The 14,624-nt window shown below is 51.9% G+C and overlaps 4 protein-coding genes across 4 annotated transcripts; 1 reads left to right on the top strand and 3 right to left on the bottom strand.

The window, feature by feature from the left end:
• Positions 1-580: 580 nt before the first annotated feature.
• On the bottom strand, positions 581-2,650 carry Aspvir_001253 (uncharacterized protein; the record flags this gene model as incomplete). Its single annotated transcript, XM_043266379.1, has 3 exons — positions 581-2,040; positions 2,096-2,522; positions 2,588-2,650. The coding sequence occupies 3 exons, from the start codon at positions 2,648-2,650 to the stop codon at positions 581-583; spliced, it is 1,950 nt and encodes a 649-aa protein (XP_043122314.1).
• A 2,155-nt stretch (positions 2,651-4,805) lies between these two features.
• Aspvir_001252 (uncharacterized protein) lies at positions 4,806-7,070 on the bottom strand (the record flags this gene model as incomplete). Its single annotated transcript, XM_043266378.1, has 1 exon — positions 4,806-7,070. One exon carries the CDS (start codon positions 7,068-7,070, stop codon positions 4,806-4,808), a length of 2,265 nt encoding a protein of 754 aa, XP_043122313.1.
• Positions 7,071-10,390: 3,320 nt separating this feature from the next.
• Positions 10,391-11,065, bottom strand: Aspvir_001251 (uncharacterized protein; the record flags this gene model as incomplete). Its single annotated transcript, XM_043266377.1, has 1 exon — positions 10,391-11,065. One exon carries the CDS (start codon positions 11,063-11,065, stop codon positions 10,391-10,393), a length of 675 nt encoding a protein of 224 aa, XP_043122312.1.
• A 776-nt stretch (positions 11,066-11,841) lies between these two features.
• Positions 11,842-14,219, top strand: Aspvir_001250 (putative DUF21 and CBS domain protein (Mam3); the record flags this gene model as incomplete). The annotated part of the gene is made up of 4 exons (XM_043266376.1): positions 11,842-12,111; positions 12,198-12,411; positions 12,476-13,145; positions 13,199-14,219. The coding sequence occupies 4 exons, from the start codon at positions 11,842-11,844 to the stop codon at positions 14,217-14,219; spliced, it is 2,175 nt and encodes a 724-aa protein (XP_043122311.1).
• Positions 14,220-14,624: the final 405 nt, after the last annotated feature.

The raw sequence follows: 14,624 nt of genomic DNA, 5'->3' as shown, positions 1-14,624 counted from the left end.
TCCGCCCTCAGTTTGTTGTGCTTTACGGAGTACGAGTATGTGCAACGAAATATGTTCAAGGTCAATACTACAAACATTCTGTATCCATCTCAGGCTCATGTTTCCCTAAGTTGTATTTCCGGTAGACACAGAAAGTAAGCACATAAACTAAAACAGCCTACACTGCGCAAAAGACGACAAGATGTCCAAAGCCACTGTTGAACTGCCTATTCTGGATTCTGCTGGCACTATCACGCAAGTTTTAGAATTAAAAACGGGATATTTATGAATTGTTATAGTCAATGCCTTTATGTCTAGGCTGTGGTATCTATTTTGTGCTCAAGATACCTCTACCATGGCCTCAAAGTAAAGCAGCTCAATCCATGATATGTTCCCGAAGAAGATATCGAAACAAGAAAAATAGATCTAATAAGATCCAGAGGGTATCTACAGCGACCTGAAGCCGCCCGTCATGAAGTACAAAGTCCGCTGATCCAGTCATCAATCAATCACAGAAGAAACCTGCTCTTCTGGAAGTCGTAACATAAAATAAACCTAGCTGCTTCACATGATCGTTTTGTACAGGTCTCGAGCTCAACAATCAGATGTAGTCTGGTCGATAGGGCCGCGGCTGAGGATTGTAGCCTTGCGGTGTGTAGGCTCGTACAGGTGGTGCTCGGTTGCTAGGCTCGTTGGGCGAGGTAGCACTGCCTGGTCCGCCATAAGTATGATAAACGGGAGAATTTGATGGTCGAACGCCGGCGTTTGGCTGGCTCGGGGTCATCGAGGACGGACTGAATGCAGCGTAGCCTCCTTGCTGCTGTGGGCTCTGCTGCTGCGGTCGGGGTGTGGCTCTCTGAGAAACTGGAGTATATGATCTTTCGGCATAACTTCCAGTTGTATCAATGGCCAGCGGTGATCGCGCCGGTCCATCGTTGCCTGGAGTGTATGCTCGTACCGGATAGCTAGGTTGCGGTTGGGGTGTTCCCCTGTGACTTTGAGGAGAAAACGTCCGAGTTGGATAGTCCTCGCCAGGCGACACAGGAACCCCACGCGTCAAAGAGCGTGAGTAAGGATCGGGGGCTGCATTATACGACTGATATGCGCCATAGTTTTCATCGTAAGGGGCATCGATACTGTAGGGGTCCGGATAACGGCGTGGCGCTTCCTCATAGTCGTGCTGGTTCATCGGTGTCGGCATACGGCTTGGTGCGTTGGTGGCGGACGGCGGCGCCGGTGTACGCGTTGGCCGGGTTGTCGGCGGCCGTGATACTGGGGTGTAAGAACGTGGTCCGGGCATCGGCACCCCGCTGGGGACAGGAGGAACAGGCGGCGCAGGTGAAGACCCGCGATCAAGAGGGCTGTAGCCGGAGACCGCAGTAGCCCCAGAGTACGATGTTAATTCCGAATGCGCCGATGATTGAGTCACCGTTCGGCTCAAGGCCGGTTTCTCCGTCCATGATACGTCGGGGAGGGTAGGAAGAGTTGGGTTCCGCTCCAGTGCCGCGGTTCCTGGGCGCGAAGTATACGGAGGGAGCGTTGTTTGAGTCGTAGAACGCGAGAGAGTTGTGAAGGTGGGTGTCTTGTCCTCCGCATTCAGGTCAACCACCATCGGTAGGGTCGGTTTCCGGTCCAGGGCGAGGTCGGGTTGAGTCGGCGCGCGATTCAAGGTGCTCTTGGCCAAAGCCTTGTCCACCTTTCGGCGAACGACGCGCATGAGCCGGCTGTTGATTTTGCGACGGCAATACACCTTTAGAGTACCATCCTCGGAGGGGATATGGTGGAACAGGAAGATGAGGTAGAGGATCACGGCAGATGCCAGTTTGAGGATTGACAGCACCCAGATCACGAGCGTGAAGAGCATACCACACAAGACCACGGCTCTCTGGTTGTTGTCCTCGGCTAGGATCTTGACATTCTCGAAAAACTGTACGATGCCTGCCTTGTTGTCGTCCACCGAGTGTTCACTACCGGGAAGAAGGTCCATTTTCATGACGGAGTACAGAGTGATGGCGTTGACAACTTGGCGGGGGCCATCTGCGAATACTGTATTCATCCAACCTAGAATGGCACGTCAGTTGATACCCCAAGTAGTAGACAAAGCAGGATGGCTTACTCTCGAAAGCAAAGTACGCGAACAAAGCCACATACTCTGCACCCTTCTTACTCTTCGTTAACTCCGCAAAGACTAAAAAGCGTCTCCAGCCGCGACCACGTCTTCCCATGCGGATACTCTGGACTCGCGCAGCCAGAGGGTCCAAGTAACTTCGGGCAATGCTTCCCGAGCGCATGGCACGAATCGCATGAAGCCACCGAAGAAACAACAGAACGAAAGAGAGGATAATGCAAACTGCAAAGATCCATCGCGACACTGTGAAGGGAATACCGGGTTCAATTGATCCGGCCCATCGAGAGAACACCAGCAGATTGACCGCCGTGAAGGTGTCGACGCCATACACCGCGATGGATATCAAAAGAAAGACATAGACCCAAAAGTAAGAGAAAGGCGTTAGACACGATTCGGACTTGAAGTCGTCCAGATTCTGCAAGCAAAGAAATCAGCGACACTCTTGCAATTGTCTTGGCCGCGACCGTGTTTCACACTTACCACCGAGTCCCATTTCTCCTCCCTTGACACGGGACCCTTTTCGCGCTCACCGCAGCAAGGCATTTTTGTGCGTATACCTGTCCTGCCAGAAACAGATAGCAAACGACAGAGACGGAAACGAAGTCGAAAACGACGGATTCACAACGAATGGTGAGTTACACCTGACGAGATCGAGGTGTCACTGAATCGACCTGCTCGGACCAGCCGCGCACAGTCGCAATCGCACAACAGCGATTACAGGAATGAGAGACGAAGAACAATATGTTCGAAAGATTTGTTTGGAACTTCGAGCGAGAGCCCCGGACAAAGAGCGACAGAGTTCGAGATGATCGATTTCGATCGGCGGCTACGAGATCCCCAGGCGCATGGCCCTTGGATGGTCGCAAAGCGCTCGTCAAAGGACCTGTTTCAGGGGGAGGGGATCAGCAACCGCAGCGGATCAATCGCACAATGGCCATTCACCATTGATTTCGAATTCGATGCACGATGCAGATGAGACAAGAATGAAGGTATTCTACTTCGTATGAGTGGAAGTAATCGCGATGGATCCCTTTGCCAAGATAGGGGTCAGGGCGCGTGTCTGTGTCAATGTGCGGATTGTGGGGATATACACGAGATTGGAGCTTGGAAGGAATGGATGCTGACGATTGACAACTGACGAAGCTGAGAAGAAGCTGATGCAATAAGGAATGGAGGGGTTCAGCAGATGAAGAAGCTGAAACGGACAAAGAATGAATGAATGGATGGATGGATGGATGGAGGAAGAATAATGAAGATGAGGACGAAAGAACTGTTATTGATGGCCAAACCATATTTTCCATTAGTTCCTCTGTCTATTTCATCCCCTCGTTTTCCTCACATCATCACCCGATAAACTAGCAAATCAACTAATGGAACTAATGCAAACACTCCCGTCCTTTTCAAGCTGAAACATTTCGGGCGCTAGACTTTCGTGACCCATGGAGGAGCAGTTCTCTCACAGTCACTCAGAGTATGTACATCCTTGTTGGGAAGAATGCACCCTAGGTATCTGTCTATTGATCTGCCTCAACACAAACCACTGGACATGAGCTAGACATAACCATAGTAGCACACTACAATAGTGGTTAACCTGAGTACTGAGTGACAATTGCAAAGACATGCTATATCCAATAGATATCTAGACGATATCCAACCATAATCAACAAAGCCTTGGATAAGGAACGCCGGCTGCTTGGCATTCGAGCATTTAACCTTCTTACCGGCTGGAACGGAACAGAGCTTGATAACAATTGTGGTAGCTAGTTAAGACTTATGAGACTAGAATAGATACTCTGTGTACTCAGTTGTGGTCGCACACACAAATACTGAAATTGAAATGGATAGGTATAGACCCTTCTCATCAAGCGATAAGTCGATCCACCATACTCCGTTCGCAGTATGGAGAATGTGGACTCGAGTGGGGGAAGATGAAACAGCGCGGGTCTACAGGGCGGGTGGAGGAGCATGTATCTAGCGCCTCATGAAGATTATGAACATGAATATCAAAAGGACAAGCCACAACCAGTGAAATTACAAATGCTGTGCCATAGGGCTGGAGGTGATCTTCCGAGTCGATCATTATCAGCCAAGGTTGATCACAGTACGAACTGGGAACGTCTACAGCATCAAGTCTACAATGAGGTCACACATACTCATTCATCATCACTCAGCTGCAACTGAGCGGCTCATTCATTCGTCCATGTAAAACAACAACTCCAGAACGCCATAAACAGAGAAAACAGACGCCCGAAATCAATCCTCCGATCCGCGGCCATGATCAATGCTCAACGTCGACTCCAACGATGCCCCCCTGCGGGACGTGTGTCTGTCCATCAAGGACCCCTAGCCCGCCCACCGACACACGCTCGCCTCGCCTAACCCAAAGTCCATCCCTGCAGTCCAAGTCCCCGGCCCGAAGGCAATTCCTTCCTCCACTGCCCCCCTTATCCCTGGCAAGCGCCGTGTGCGTGTCCATCAAGGACCCCAGCCCACCCACGTTCCGCAACACGCGCTGCCCCCGTTTACCTTATGCCACTGCGAGGATACCGAACCGAAACGTCGACATCTAGGGAAGGAGTAATAGGGCCCCGATCCAGGGACTCTATTCAGGGTTCCACCGGCCCGTTGCCATGAGAGCCCGTCGAAACGGGACCCCCCCGGCCGGTCCAGGTGGGCTGAACAAGCACCCTGTAGGAAATCAGGGGAGAGTAGGAGGCCGGCGACCGCCAAGACGGCGGGCCGACGCTGCCTCTGCGTTCGACAGAGAGATGCGCAGCTTTCGGTTGTCCTCCTCCAGCTCACGCGTTCTCTTGTCCCAACGGAGTTGGTCCTCCGTCCGCTCTCTCCGTACCCTATCAAGGGCAGCCCGCAGCTTCTGAACGTCCTCCTGAACAGCCTTGTCGGTCGGGCCAGACGGTCCCTGCAGCTTGAGCTGCTCGACTTGGCGCCGGAAGTCGTTGATTTCGGCCTGCTGCTGGGCGACCTTCACCTCGCTCTCGGCCAGGGCGGTGGAGATGGACCCCAAGTTGCCAATCTGGCGCTTGGGGATCTCTTGCAACGCGCCCCGGGCAGCGTCCTCATGCCTGGTCAGGCGGGTCTGGAGGACCCCGATGGTCCTCTCGGCAGACACCGCCCTCTCCTGGGCCCTCTGTGCGTCCCTCATGGCCAGTCCGACCTTGATTTGGAGGTCTTCGACCTCCGCCTCAAGTTCGGAAGCCCGAGCCTGAGCCCGAGCACTGGCCGCACGTTCCTGCGCGAGAGTCAAGTCGCAGGCGTGCCTGAGTTCCTGCATGGATTGTCGGAGGTTTGATTCGGCTGCGCGAGTCTGAGCGAGGGACTCCTGGGATTCCCTAAATGCGGTCTCCGCCGTCGCTCTTGTCGACACAAGCTCGTGCTGCAGGGCGGATGCCAGCCCGAAGGCGTCATCGCGCTCCTGCTGGATTGCCGCCAGGGAACCACACTCCTGCGACAGGGTGTCGCACAAGGCCTGGAGCACCTCGTTCTGGGCAGTGAGTTCCTGGGCTTGAGCATCGAGCTCGTGGACGCGATCGGCGAGTTGGCGACGTTCGGCTTCGGCATCGTTTGCCCGGCCACGAGAGTCGCGCTCTCGGGCCTCTGCGGCGGCCAGGCGGTGCTCGATGGCGACGAGCTGGTCATTCCGAACCTGGAGTTCGGCTCTGAGCGAATCGACTTCGCCCAGGGAAATGTGCCCCGCCTGTTCCCTCTGGGCCTGCAGCTGCTGTTCCAGCTCGGCCACTTGGTTGCAGAGGGACCGCACTCTCGCAGTGGCATCATCCTCCACCGCTCTCGCTCTACCCCGGGCCAGGCTGAGCTGCGCCTCCGTTTCCGCGAGCTTGCGTCGCAACTGGGCAACGTCGGTCGACTCACGGGCGCGAGTTTCCTCTGCGCGTTTGACTTGGAGGGCAGTCAGCCGCTTGACTTGAGCCCAGCCATCCTCCATCCGTTGCTCGGTCGCCCTAAGCTTCTGGGTCGTGGCGGACAGGAGACGTTCCTTCTCGGAAAGGATGCCTTCGTACCTGCTGATCAGGTTCATCAAGTCATCCTGCCGCTTGTTGATTGACGACCCAGGAAGCTGTGTCTCGCTGCTGGCGACGTGGTCTGCTCTCTGGCCCGGAGACGAGGGCTTCTGGAAAACGACGACGACACGCGGGAACAAGGCGGTCTCGGAGAGAGCGCGGAACGACCACGCCGCCGTGATGGCGAGCGAGACACTGGCAACCACGAAAGCAAGGATTCGGAGGTGGTGGATCTCGCCGTCGAGGTCGAAGAGACGTGGCAATTGCCAATCGTCCTCGATTATCGCGCGCAGCTCGAGTCCGGTCTCCTCACCGTTGCAGAAGGCGACCCTCCCCCACTGACGCCAGGTAAGCCGACTAGCGATGGTCCACCGTCCGTGGATGCCCATGCAGTACAGGGACAACTCCTTCGTCTCAGCCAGCAGACCGTCGGCAAAGCCAGACAGGAACTGCCAAAGAGGGAAGAAGAGCCACACGTACGCGGTCATACCGCAGACAAATGAACCGGCTAGCCGGCAAACTGTTGTCAGGGGTTGATTGGAGGGAAACCACCAGCTGACAACGGCGGAGACGAGTCGGACGAGGCGACAGTCGACAATCGGCTGCTTGACCCAATCCTGCACGATGGTGCCGAGCTCCTGACGAGAGCGAACGCTAACCAGCTGCACAACGAGCGAACCGGCTGCGGCAACCACGGCAAGGATCGGTGAGACGAGTCTCTTCGCGACGGCCGAGATCCAGGGAGCGAGATCCTCCCAAAACAAAGCCATGACCCCCAGGAGAGTGACGAGCGCAAAGGAAAGCGCGGCACCGGTCGTCAAGTCCGCGTAAGCGAACTGACGGAGCCAGGCCTCTGCCCTTGTGACTGGGGCTGTTTCGTCGTAGGCTTCTCCGTACAGGAAGTACATCTCAACGTGAGAAGTCATGGTGCTTGGGAGGTGGTGGAGGGAAAAAGAATTCGACAACACGAGGTACTTGTCTTTGGGAATGTTGTCGAGAGAAGAGAAGCACCTGGTGGCTTCTTGATGAGGTCTATTGATCTTTGGTACTCTGATGAGATGCTTTGAGATGAAGATATTGTTTGAAGAGTTGATACTTGCTTGATGATCGCTTTTGAATTGAAAGATGGTAATAAGGAATGCTTTCGCAGAGAAGGAGGAGAGAAGATGGAGAGAGAGAGCAGAAGAAGAGAAAGAAATATTGAGCAGGAGGCAGGGGAAACACAACAAAATGAGTGGCAAGAATCACCAAAACCTGCTCCAGCACCAGGTAAGCGAGTTCGAGTGAATGTTCTCATGTCAAGGAAGGCGTTGGGGAGGTGAAGCTGGGAAGCCAGCAGCAGACCGGGCCGGAAACGGGCACAGAGTGAATATCACACGTCTGTTGGGGGATGGGATCCGGAACTTGCGTCAGCTTGGAGGAGATACAGGCCACGATGAGTGAATATTGGAGTCCAGAGAAGGCACTGGCATCATCTTGAGGTGCTGGCAGCATCTGGCCTCGGTGGTGAGAGCTTCATGCTATGTCACTACAGTAGGTCATGGCGATACCACTCAAGATCATTCACTTTGATAATGGAGATTACCGGTTCAGAGAAGTTGATTCTCTTTATATGAGGAGATCAGGGCTTCAAGGTGGAAGCAGTCATGGATGTCTTGATATTACCTACTCATAACTATTGCTGAGACTCGGCCCACACTACTTTTCCCAGATACCTGCAAGAGGATAGGTAGAGACTAACACTCTTGAAACAGTGGTACATGCGACAAGATCGATGTCTTCAGCAAGTCAGCAACCACTCCCAGTACACTCCAGCCACTGGATAATACATCTGTCAAGTCGGAATGGGTATGGAAAGCTGAGACGACCTCTCATGAGGCAACTCATATACAGCTCCATGAATCAGCATTCGCATTTGCCTTGGATTGCCATAGATCACTTGCCTTTCTGCCCTGAGTCTCATCGAACTTCCTTTGGGGTTTACCTGACTCAATCCTACGACTTCTATTCCCGTTGCGTTACATTATGTTCAGCTTTTCCACGACTTGCATTTCTTGCGGTAGATTGGCTATGACAATCCAGATCGACCCAAGGCATTGAAACTGCAGCAGCATCGCTCGAGGAGATTGAGGACACCAATGCCACGAGTTGTTCAGAAACTGAGCGCGGAAACCAGTAGATCAGACAGTAAAAGAGAGTACAGTCCCTAAAGGGGAGACGCTTATACCTGGTTGTTATGCGCCCCATCTTTGATATAATCCACGGATACCAATTTATGACGTCGGAGGTAGGCGTGAAGTTGGAAGGAAAAAATGCCTACATCTAATGTACAGTCATCGTATTAAGCCAGCCGCCCAGACTCAGATTCATCAAGAGCTCCAGTTCTGTGGACCCGTCTGCTTTCACATCCACTTCCTCTAGGTCTCGAAGGATACCATTTATATACTCCCCGGCCCCGCTGATGTGCATAATACAAGCAATCGAGCGGTGGACCGCGAGGAGCCTGGGAGACGGTAGATCGATCGTCCCATCAGGACTTTGAGAGAGGTTGCGTATGATAGGAAAGTTTCCTTGCCGCAAATGGGGTCTTCGTCGTGTTAAGTCAATCTTATACTCGTCTCGTCTGCCTGTTGCTTCGAAGTGTATCTGAAATTGGCCGAATAATTGATGATAATGATTTGTTAGGGTAAGGGCGTTCCGAGGGCTATCCATTGCTGGGCCATCAATGAGATGAATTATGCCAGGGTCAAACATATCTAAGATTTGTAGAACGATCTTCTTCGAGTCGCTCTACAGATATGTTAGGGAGGTATAACCAGCATTCTTCGCGAGGCATACCAGCTCGGCATCTCCCGTAGAGACTGTTGTCAGACAGTGAGGGAGAATATGGGCAACTTCCAAAAACGCGAAATTCTCGCTGGGTTCATCTCCCAGGAAGTTTCCAGCGTCATCCCGATAATTATCCCCGTCCTGCTCATACCGCTTGTCGGCTTCCTTGAGGTCGAAACTATTGGATATTACACATCGATGCTGATCACGTTTCAGACAAGTCTTGCGCAGACCAGACACGCGGCCCAATGTGCCGGTGGGAGTGGATGCTTGAATCGAAGACAGCGAACTTGGTGTAGGTTGCGGTGTCTTGGCCGAGGAAGCTCTAACTGAAACTCTTGAGTAATGGGAGTTTTCGCGGAACATATAACGAATGCAACCACACTTACGGGGAACAAGGAAGTCGTCCACAATATACGTAGCAAACGCTTCGATAGTTTCGTTCAGATCGCGCTTCCTATCAGGGCTCCAATCCAGAAAATCATGGAAGTATGATAATGAACGGCCAAGATCGGGACCAACATCCGCTTCCTGGCCTGAGTACTCATGTAGGAAGGTAAAGAAAAATCTTAAGAAGGAGTGCTTGGCAGCCATATTATCAAACAGCGCTTGAATTAGTTTCGCAGGTTTGTAACGTCTCTGGGCAAGTGATGATTCGAGTCCGTAATGATCGATTAGTTGTTGAAAGATAACACTGGCCATATTGTATTGGTTCATTGGTAATTTAAAAGCTGGAGTGAAATCCAGCACCATTTCCAGAGATTGTTGGCGTCTGTGGAAGGCCATCGTGGAAGGCAAGTCTTGACAATGATGTATGATAGAACGAGTTGCGATCGAGAGCTGTTGAATCGTCGGGCCGTCCGTCGTAAGTTGGCCGTTGGCCATTGCAGGAACATGGTTGTTCCGGTGACTTCCCTAATTGCAGACTAGCGTAAACTTGCTCTGGGTGTTTGATGCACCAAGACCTGTGTATACATTGACACCGCGTAAAAGGACCTGTCACCATGGTCTTGCTAAACTGTGTTAATACTACATCACCCCTGCTGCTCAATTAAAATGGAATTGATCACATCATATCATGCTCATTGACGCGAAATGGCAAAAGAAGAGCCACTGACTTCTTAGTTATGGTGCACTAGCCGAAAGGTTGGGACACGAGCAACGTGTTACTTGATGATATATCATTTCTTTCCCATTTATTTACGTTTTTGCTAATGTGGTGAGAAACAGTCTGAGAATTGTCCAAGTTGCTTCTGTCTTCTCCGCCGACCGCATCGCAATATGTAAACCGAACCTGAGCACATTTTCAGTTGGCGCTTCAAAGGCGAAAGCCGAGTGGACTTTAGTTCGGATATTATGAGACAAACAAATAGCGTCAGACCGCTGGCCCAGGACGTCTCATACGTACATGGTATTCTCAAATGTAGCGCTCCCATTCACGAGGGGCGCGTGCCTTACGTTCACCTTTTGGTAGATATGCCGCTGATTGTGACAACATGATCCTGTCTTTTACGGCAAGCTCAACTCTCTTCGCCCAGATCGGCATCAGCTTCGGGTAGTAAGCTTCCCAGAGCTTCGGGAGAAACCTGACGTCCTGGATACAATATTTCAAAATATCGTCTGAAAGAGGTCGAATGTTGAATACTTCATAACTACCTCCACGCCCTGGATCAAATAGATCTAAGCCCTTCTCCTTGGTCGCCTTCCAAGTGTGCAGCTCTGCAGCGGTCATTTGGACTTCCCTCTGGATGCACTTTTGCAGACTGCTCACATACCCCCTTGGGGGGCGGCGGGTGGCAAACTCCATTAACTGAAGATCATGGACTCCATTGAGGCCAACCCCAAAGTGGCTATATAGCGCGTCCGAGTCATTCCGCACATCAAAGAAAACTTTTGGAACCGTACTTGATTCCATGATTTCTCTAAGTGTCCTCTTGCCATGGGATCTCATGGAGAAGGCCGCCTCTCCAAGGCTATGCACATCCACAAGATAGGTGTGATCGTTTGGGAGGACATATATTTGGATGATTGATATACTGCCGTGGCGGCAGAGATTCACACCTTCAAGGTTGACATACAAAGATGGAGGCATGACTGGTAAACCGGCTAGTGCATCAACTAGATGGACGACCTTAGCTGGCGTGTCAACAACCATGGACAATGATTTTCATCAATTTTCACATGGTTCATTCACTAGGGATGACTATATTTTAGATAGTATAAATCTCCTAAAAGGCCTTTAATTATAAGATATTCCCTCTTAAAATATGTACTAAAAATTAGAGATATAAGAGTGTGTAAAATTTCCCTCTAAGAAAACTCTTTCTTAGGATAAAAAATAAAGAGATATTATTTTATCTTAACACTTATAATTTTCCTTTCTAATAATAAAGATAGTAATAAAAGATAGACATTTATACATCTAAATAATAATAATTTATAAAAACTAAATATGTATATACCTAGGTTAAATAATCTATATGTACCTTTTATATGGTGATCCTATACAAAAGGTACTTGGAAATTATGCTGTGGTTGGAAGTTATGGTGTGGTGCACCCACACCACCTGGCACAGATAGATAGCATTGTTTCAGTTGATCTGATACGGAAAATAGATCCTCCAAAGCTTGAGGAATGAGGACGTGCTGCTGCTGTGAGCTCCACCAGCCGAGAGGGCCGCACGTCATCGGGACATCCACTGTAGTCCACCGCTTGGCCCGGAAACTTTTTAGGTCCCCCAACTAGGCTAGAAAGAGAAGAGACACTGCTAACTCCCGTAGATTCATCTTTTCTCGCCATAAATATGTCTCTAAAGTAGCCCGCGCTACTACTCACTTCTCTTTTTCTAACTCCCCCATCAACTGCTGATGGCTATACCTTCGGCCAACCGCTACATGGCCTTCAGGCCCGTTGTCCTCGGTTTAGCGAAATTGTTTCTTCTGGCTTCCGCGCAAATACCCCTCATCTCCGCCGCTCCTACAGTCGTCTCTCGCAATCACTACCAAGCCTTGGGCGGCCATGAATTCGACCCCAAACCACCCAGTGACCCGCAATTATGGCTCTACCTCGGTGTGGCCACTGCGCTCGTGCTGAGCGGTGGTGCCTTTGCTGGGTTGACCATTGCTTTGATGGGCCAGGTAATGTCTTCTCGTTATCTCTCCCGATCGGGGCCTGGAAGTGTCGGTCGCTTGAGCTAATCTAACCCTCCACGTCAATCCGATAGGATGAGGTCTATCTGCAAGTCATCAAATCGTCAGGCGATAAATCCGAACGAAGAAATGCCGCTAGTGTGCTTCGACTCCTCAAGAAAGGAAAACATTGGGTTCTGGTGACTTTGCTGCTCAGTAACGTCATCACCAACGAGACTCTCCCCATCGTCCTCGATCGGTCGCTCGGAGGAGGCTGGCCTGCTATTTTGGGCAGTACTGTACTCATCGGTAAATATTTCTCCCGTCTTTTGTTGGTAACCCTCCAACTGGCGTCGTGTTAATGATGTCCCAGTGATCTTTGGTGAAATCGTTCCTCAATCGATATGCGTCCGATACGGTCTCCCGATCGGGGCCTGGATGGCTCCCTGCGTCCTGGTGCTCATGTACGTCATGTCTCCTGTCGCTTGGCCCGTGGCCAAGCTGCTGGACAGACTACTGGGTGAAGATCATGGAACAATCTACAAGAAGGCTGGTCTGAAGACTTTAGTGACATTGCACAAGACTCTGGGCGAGGCGGGAGAACAGCTCAACTCGGATGAAGTCACCATCATCAGCGCTGTGCTTGACCTGAAAGAGAAGTCCGTCGGGAGCATCATGACGCCCATGGAAGATGTCTTCACCATGTCCGCAGATACCGTCTTGGACGAGGCGACTATGGATCTCATTCTGTCCCAGGGATACTCCCGCATTCCCATCCATGCCCCCGATAACCATATGAACTTTGTGGGTATGCTCTTGGTCAAGATGTTGATCACCTACGATCCCGAGGATTGCAAGCGCGTGCGAGATTTCGCTTTGGCAACGCTTCCCGAGACTCGCCCCGAGACCAGCTGTCTGGACATTGTCAACTTCTTCCAGGAGGGCAAGTCTCATATGGTTCTCGTCTCGGAATACCCTGGCGAGGATCGTGGTGCATTAGGAGTTGTCACCTTGGAGGACGTGATTGAGGAGCTAATTGGCGAGTATGTGTTTTGCTCTGTCCCTTCTCTGGCGAATGACACTGATCACTGAGCAGGGAGATCATCGACGAGTCCGATGTCTTCATTGATGTACACAAGGCAATTAGGCGCATGGCTCCGGCTCCCAAGTCTCGCGTTCCGAAAGGTCGCATTGTCGAGGAGCCGCCCATGCTCTCTCTCGAGTCCGAAACCGACGGCCAATCCCGTATGCCCTCTGTTGATCGGCGTCGCAGCTCCGTGGAAGCTCCTCCGCCTCGCTTTCATATGCGCCTCCAGACCTCGGACAAGAATTCCGACTCGACTGATGGTTTCCTCACTCACAAAGGGCCCATTGACGAGATACGCGAACACCTGAAGCACCTTGGGCCGTCCAACCTGGCCAGCCGCCCTCGTCAAACTCGGTACCAGAACGTGAAGATCAAGCGAGCAAGCGGCTCTCCCAGCCGATCGGGACACACTGATATGGATTCCGGGCAGAGCACCTCGGGCTCACAGATCATGAACAATACATCTGCCGGCTTGGCCGGAGGCATAGGAGCTGGACTCCTTCAATCTGGCATCGACCCCCGAGATGGTGTTCAAGCTGTCAAGCTAGGCTACGGCACCATGACCAACCGAGCCTCGGAGAACAGTGCCGTCGAACTATCTATCCCAGAAGCCGTCCACGAAGAGCAGGATGATAAACCGTCGTCGAGGACGAGCATCGCCACCAGCACCACATCGTCCGATCTGCGGTACCGGCCCGAGGAACGGTCCCGACTAGGCAGTGGTTACCTGCACAAGGGACCCGCCCGCAGCGGCAGCATCACCGAGCAAATCGTCGACGTCAACGGAATCCGCAAAGTCGTCCTTCACACCACCAGCAGCAACACCTCCGACGATGACGACAGATCGTCCCCGAAGCAGGCCAAGTTCCCCGTTCGTCAGGACGGCCAGCTCATCGACCTTGACGACGAGCAATCTGCCCCCGCTGCACAACCGAACGGGCACAAAAAGAAGAAACGACGCCGCAAGCACAAGTCCCACGCGAAGACCTCGGACGGCCGGCCTGACGAAGTAGCACCCCTGTTATCTTAATGTCTTAATGACCTTCGTCGTGGCTGGGAGGCGTCTCTTCCCCCTTTCTCCACCTCTCTACCTCTCCATCACTCTGCCGGCCAGAGCGACGATCGTGCAAGCGAGTCCTTGATGGAAGCGCCTGTGTATGAGCATACTGTACGTGACTACGGAAAGAGCGAACGATAACGGTGTTCGTTTGAATCCCTCATTGGGGAAACTTAGGTATCCCATGCATCTTAGCCTGTAACCCAGCCAGTCTAATCGACTGTCTATTTTCCCCATCATAAAGAAACGATTGTAGAGACGGTCGACCGCCGTATGCACTACGTAATCCAGGAATTCGTCATATGCATTCGACTTTTGATATTTTGATCATCTCATCTCATCTCATCCATGTATATGCATGCACCTGAATAACTCCAC

The sequence above is a fragment of the Aspergillus viridinutans genome (assembly GCF_018404265.1).
Source record: "Aspergillus viridinutans IFM 47045 DNA, scaffold_1, whole genome shotgun sequence".
Classification (NCBI taxonomy): domain Eukaryota; kingdom Fungi; phylum Ascomycota; class Eurotiomycetes; order Eurotiales; family Aspergillaceae; genus Aspergillus; species Aspergillus viridinutans.
This window is presented reverse-complemented; position numbering and strand designations above follow the sequence as displayed.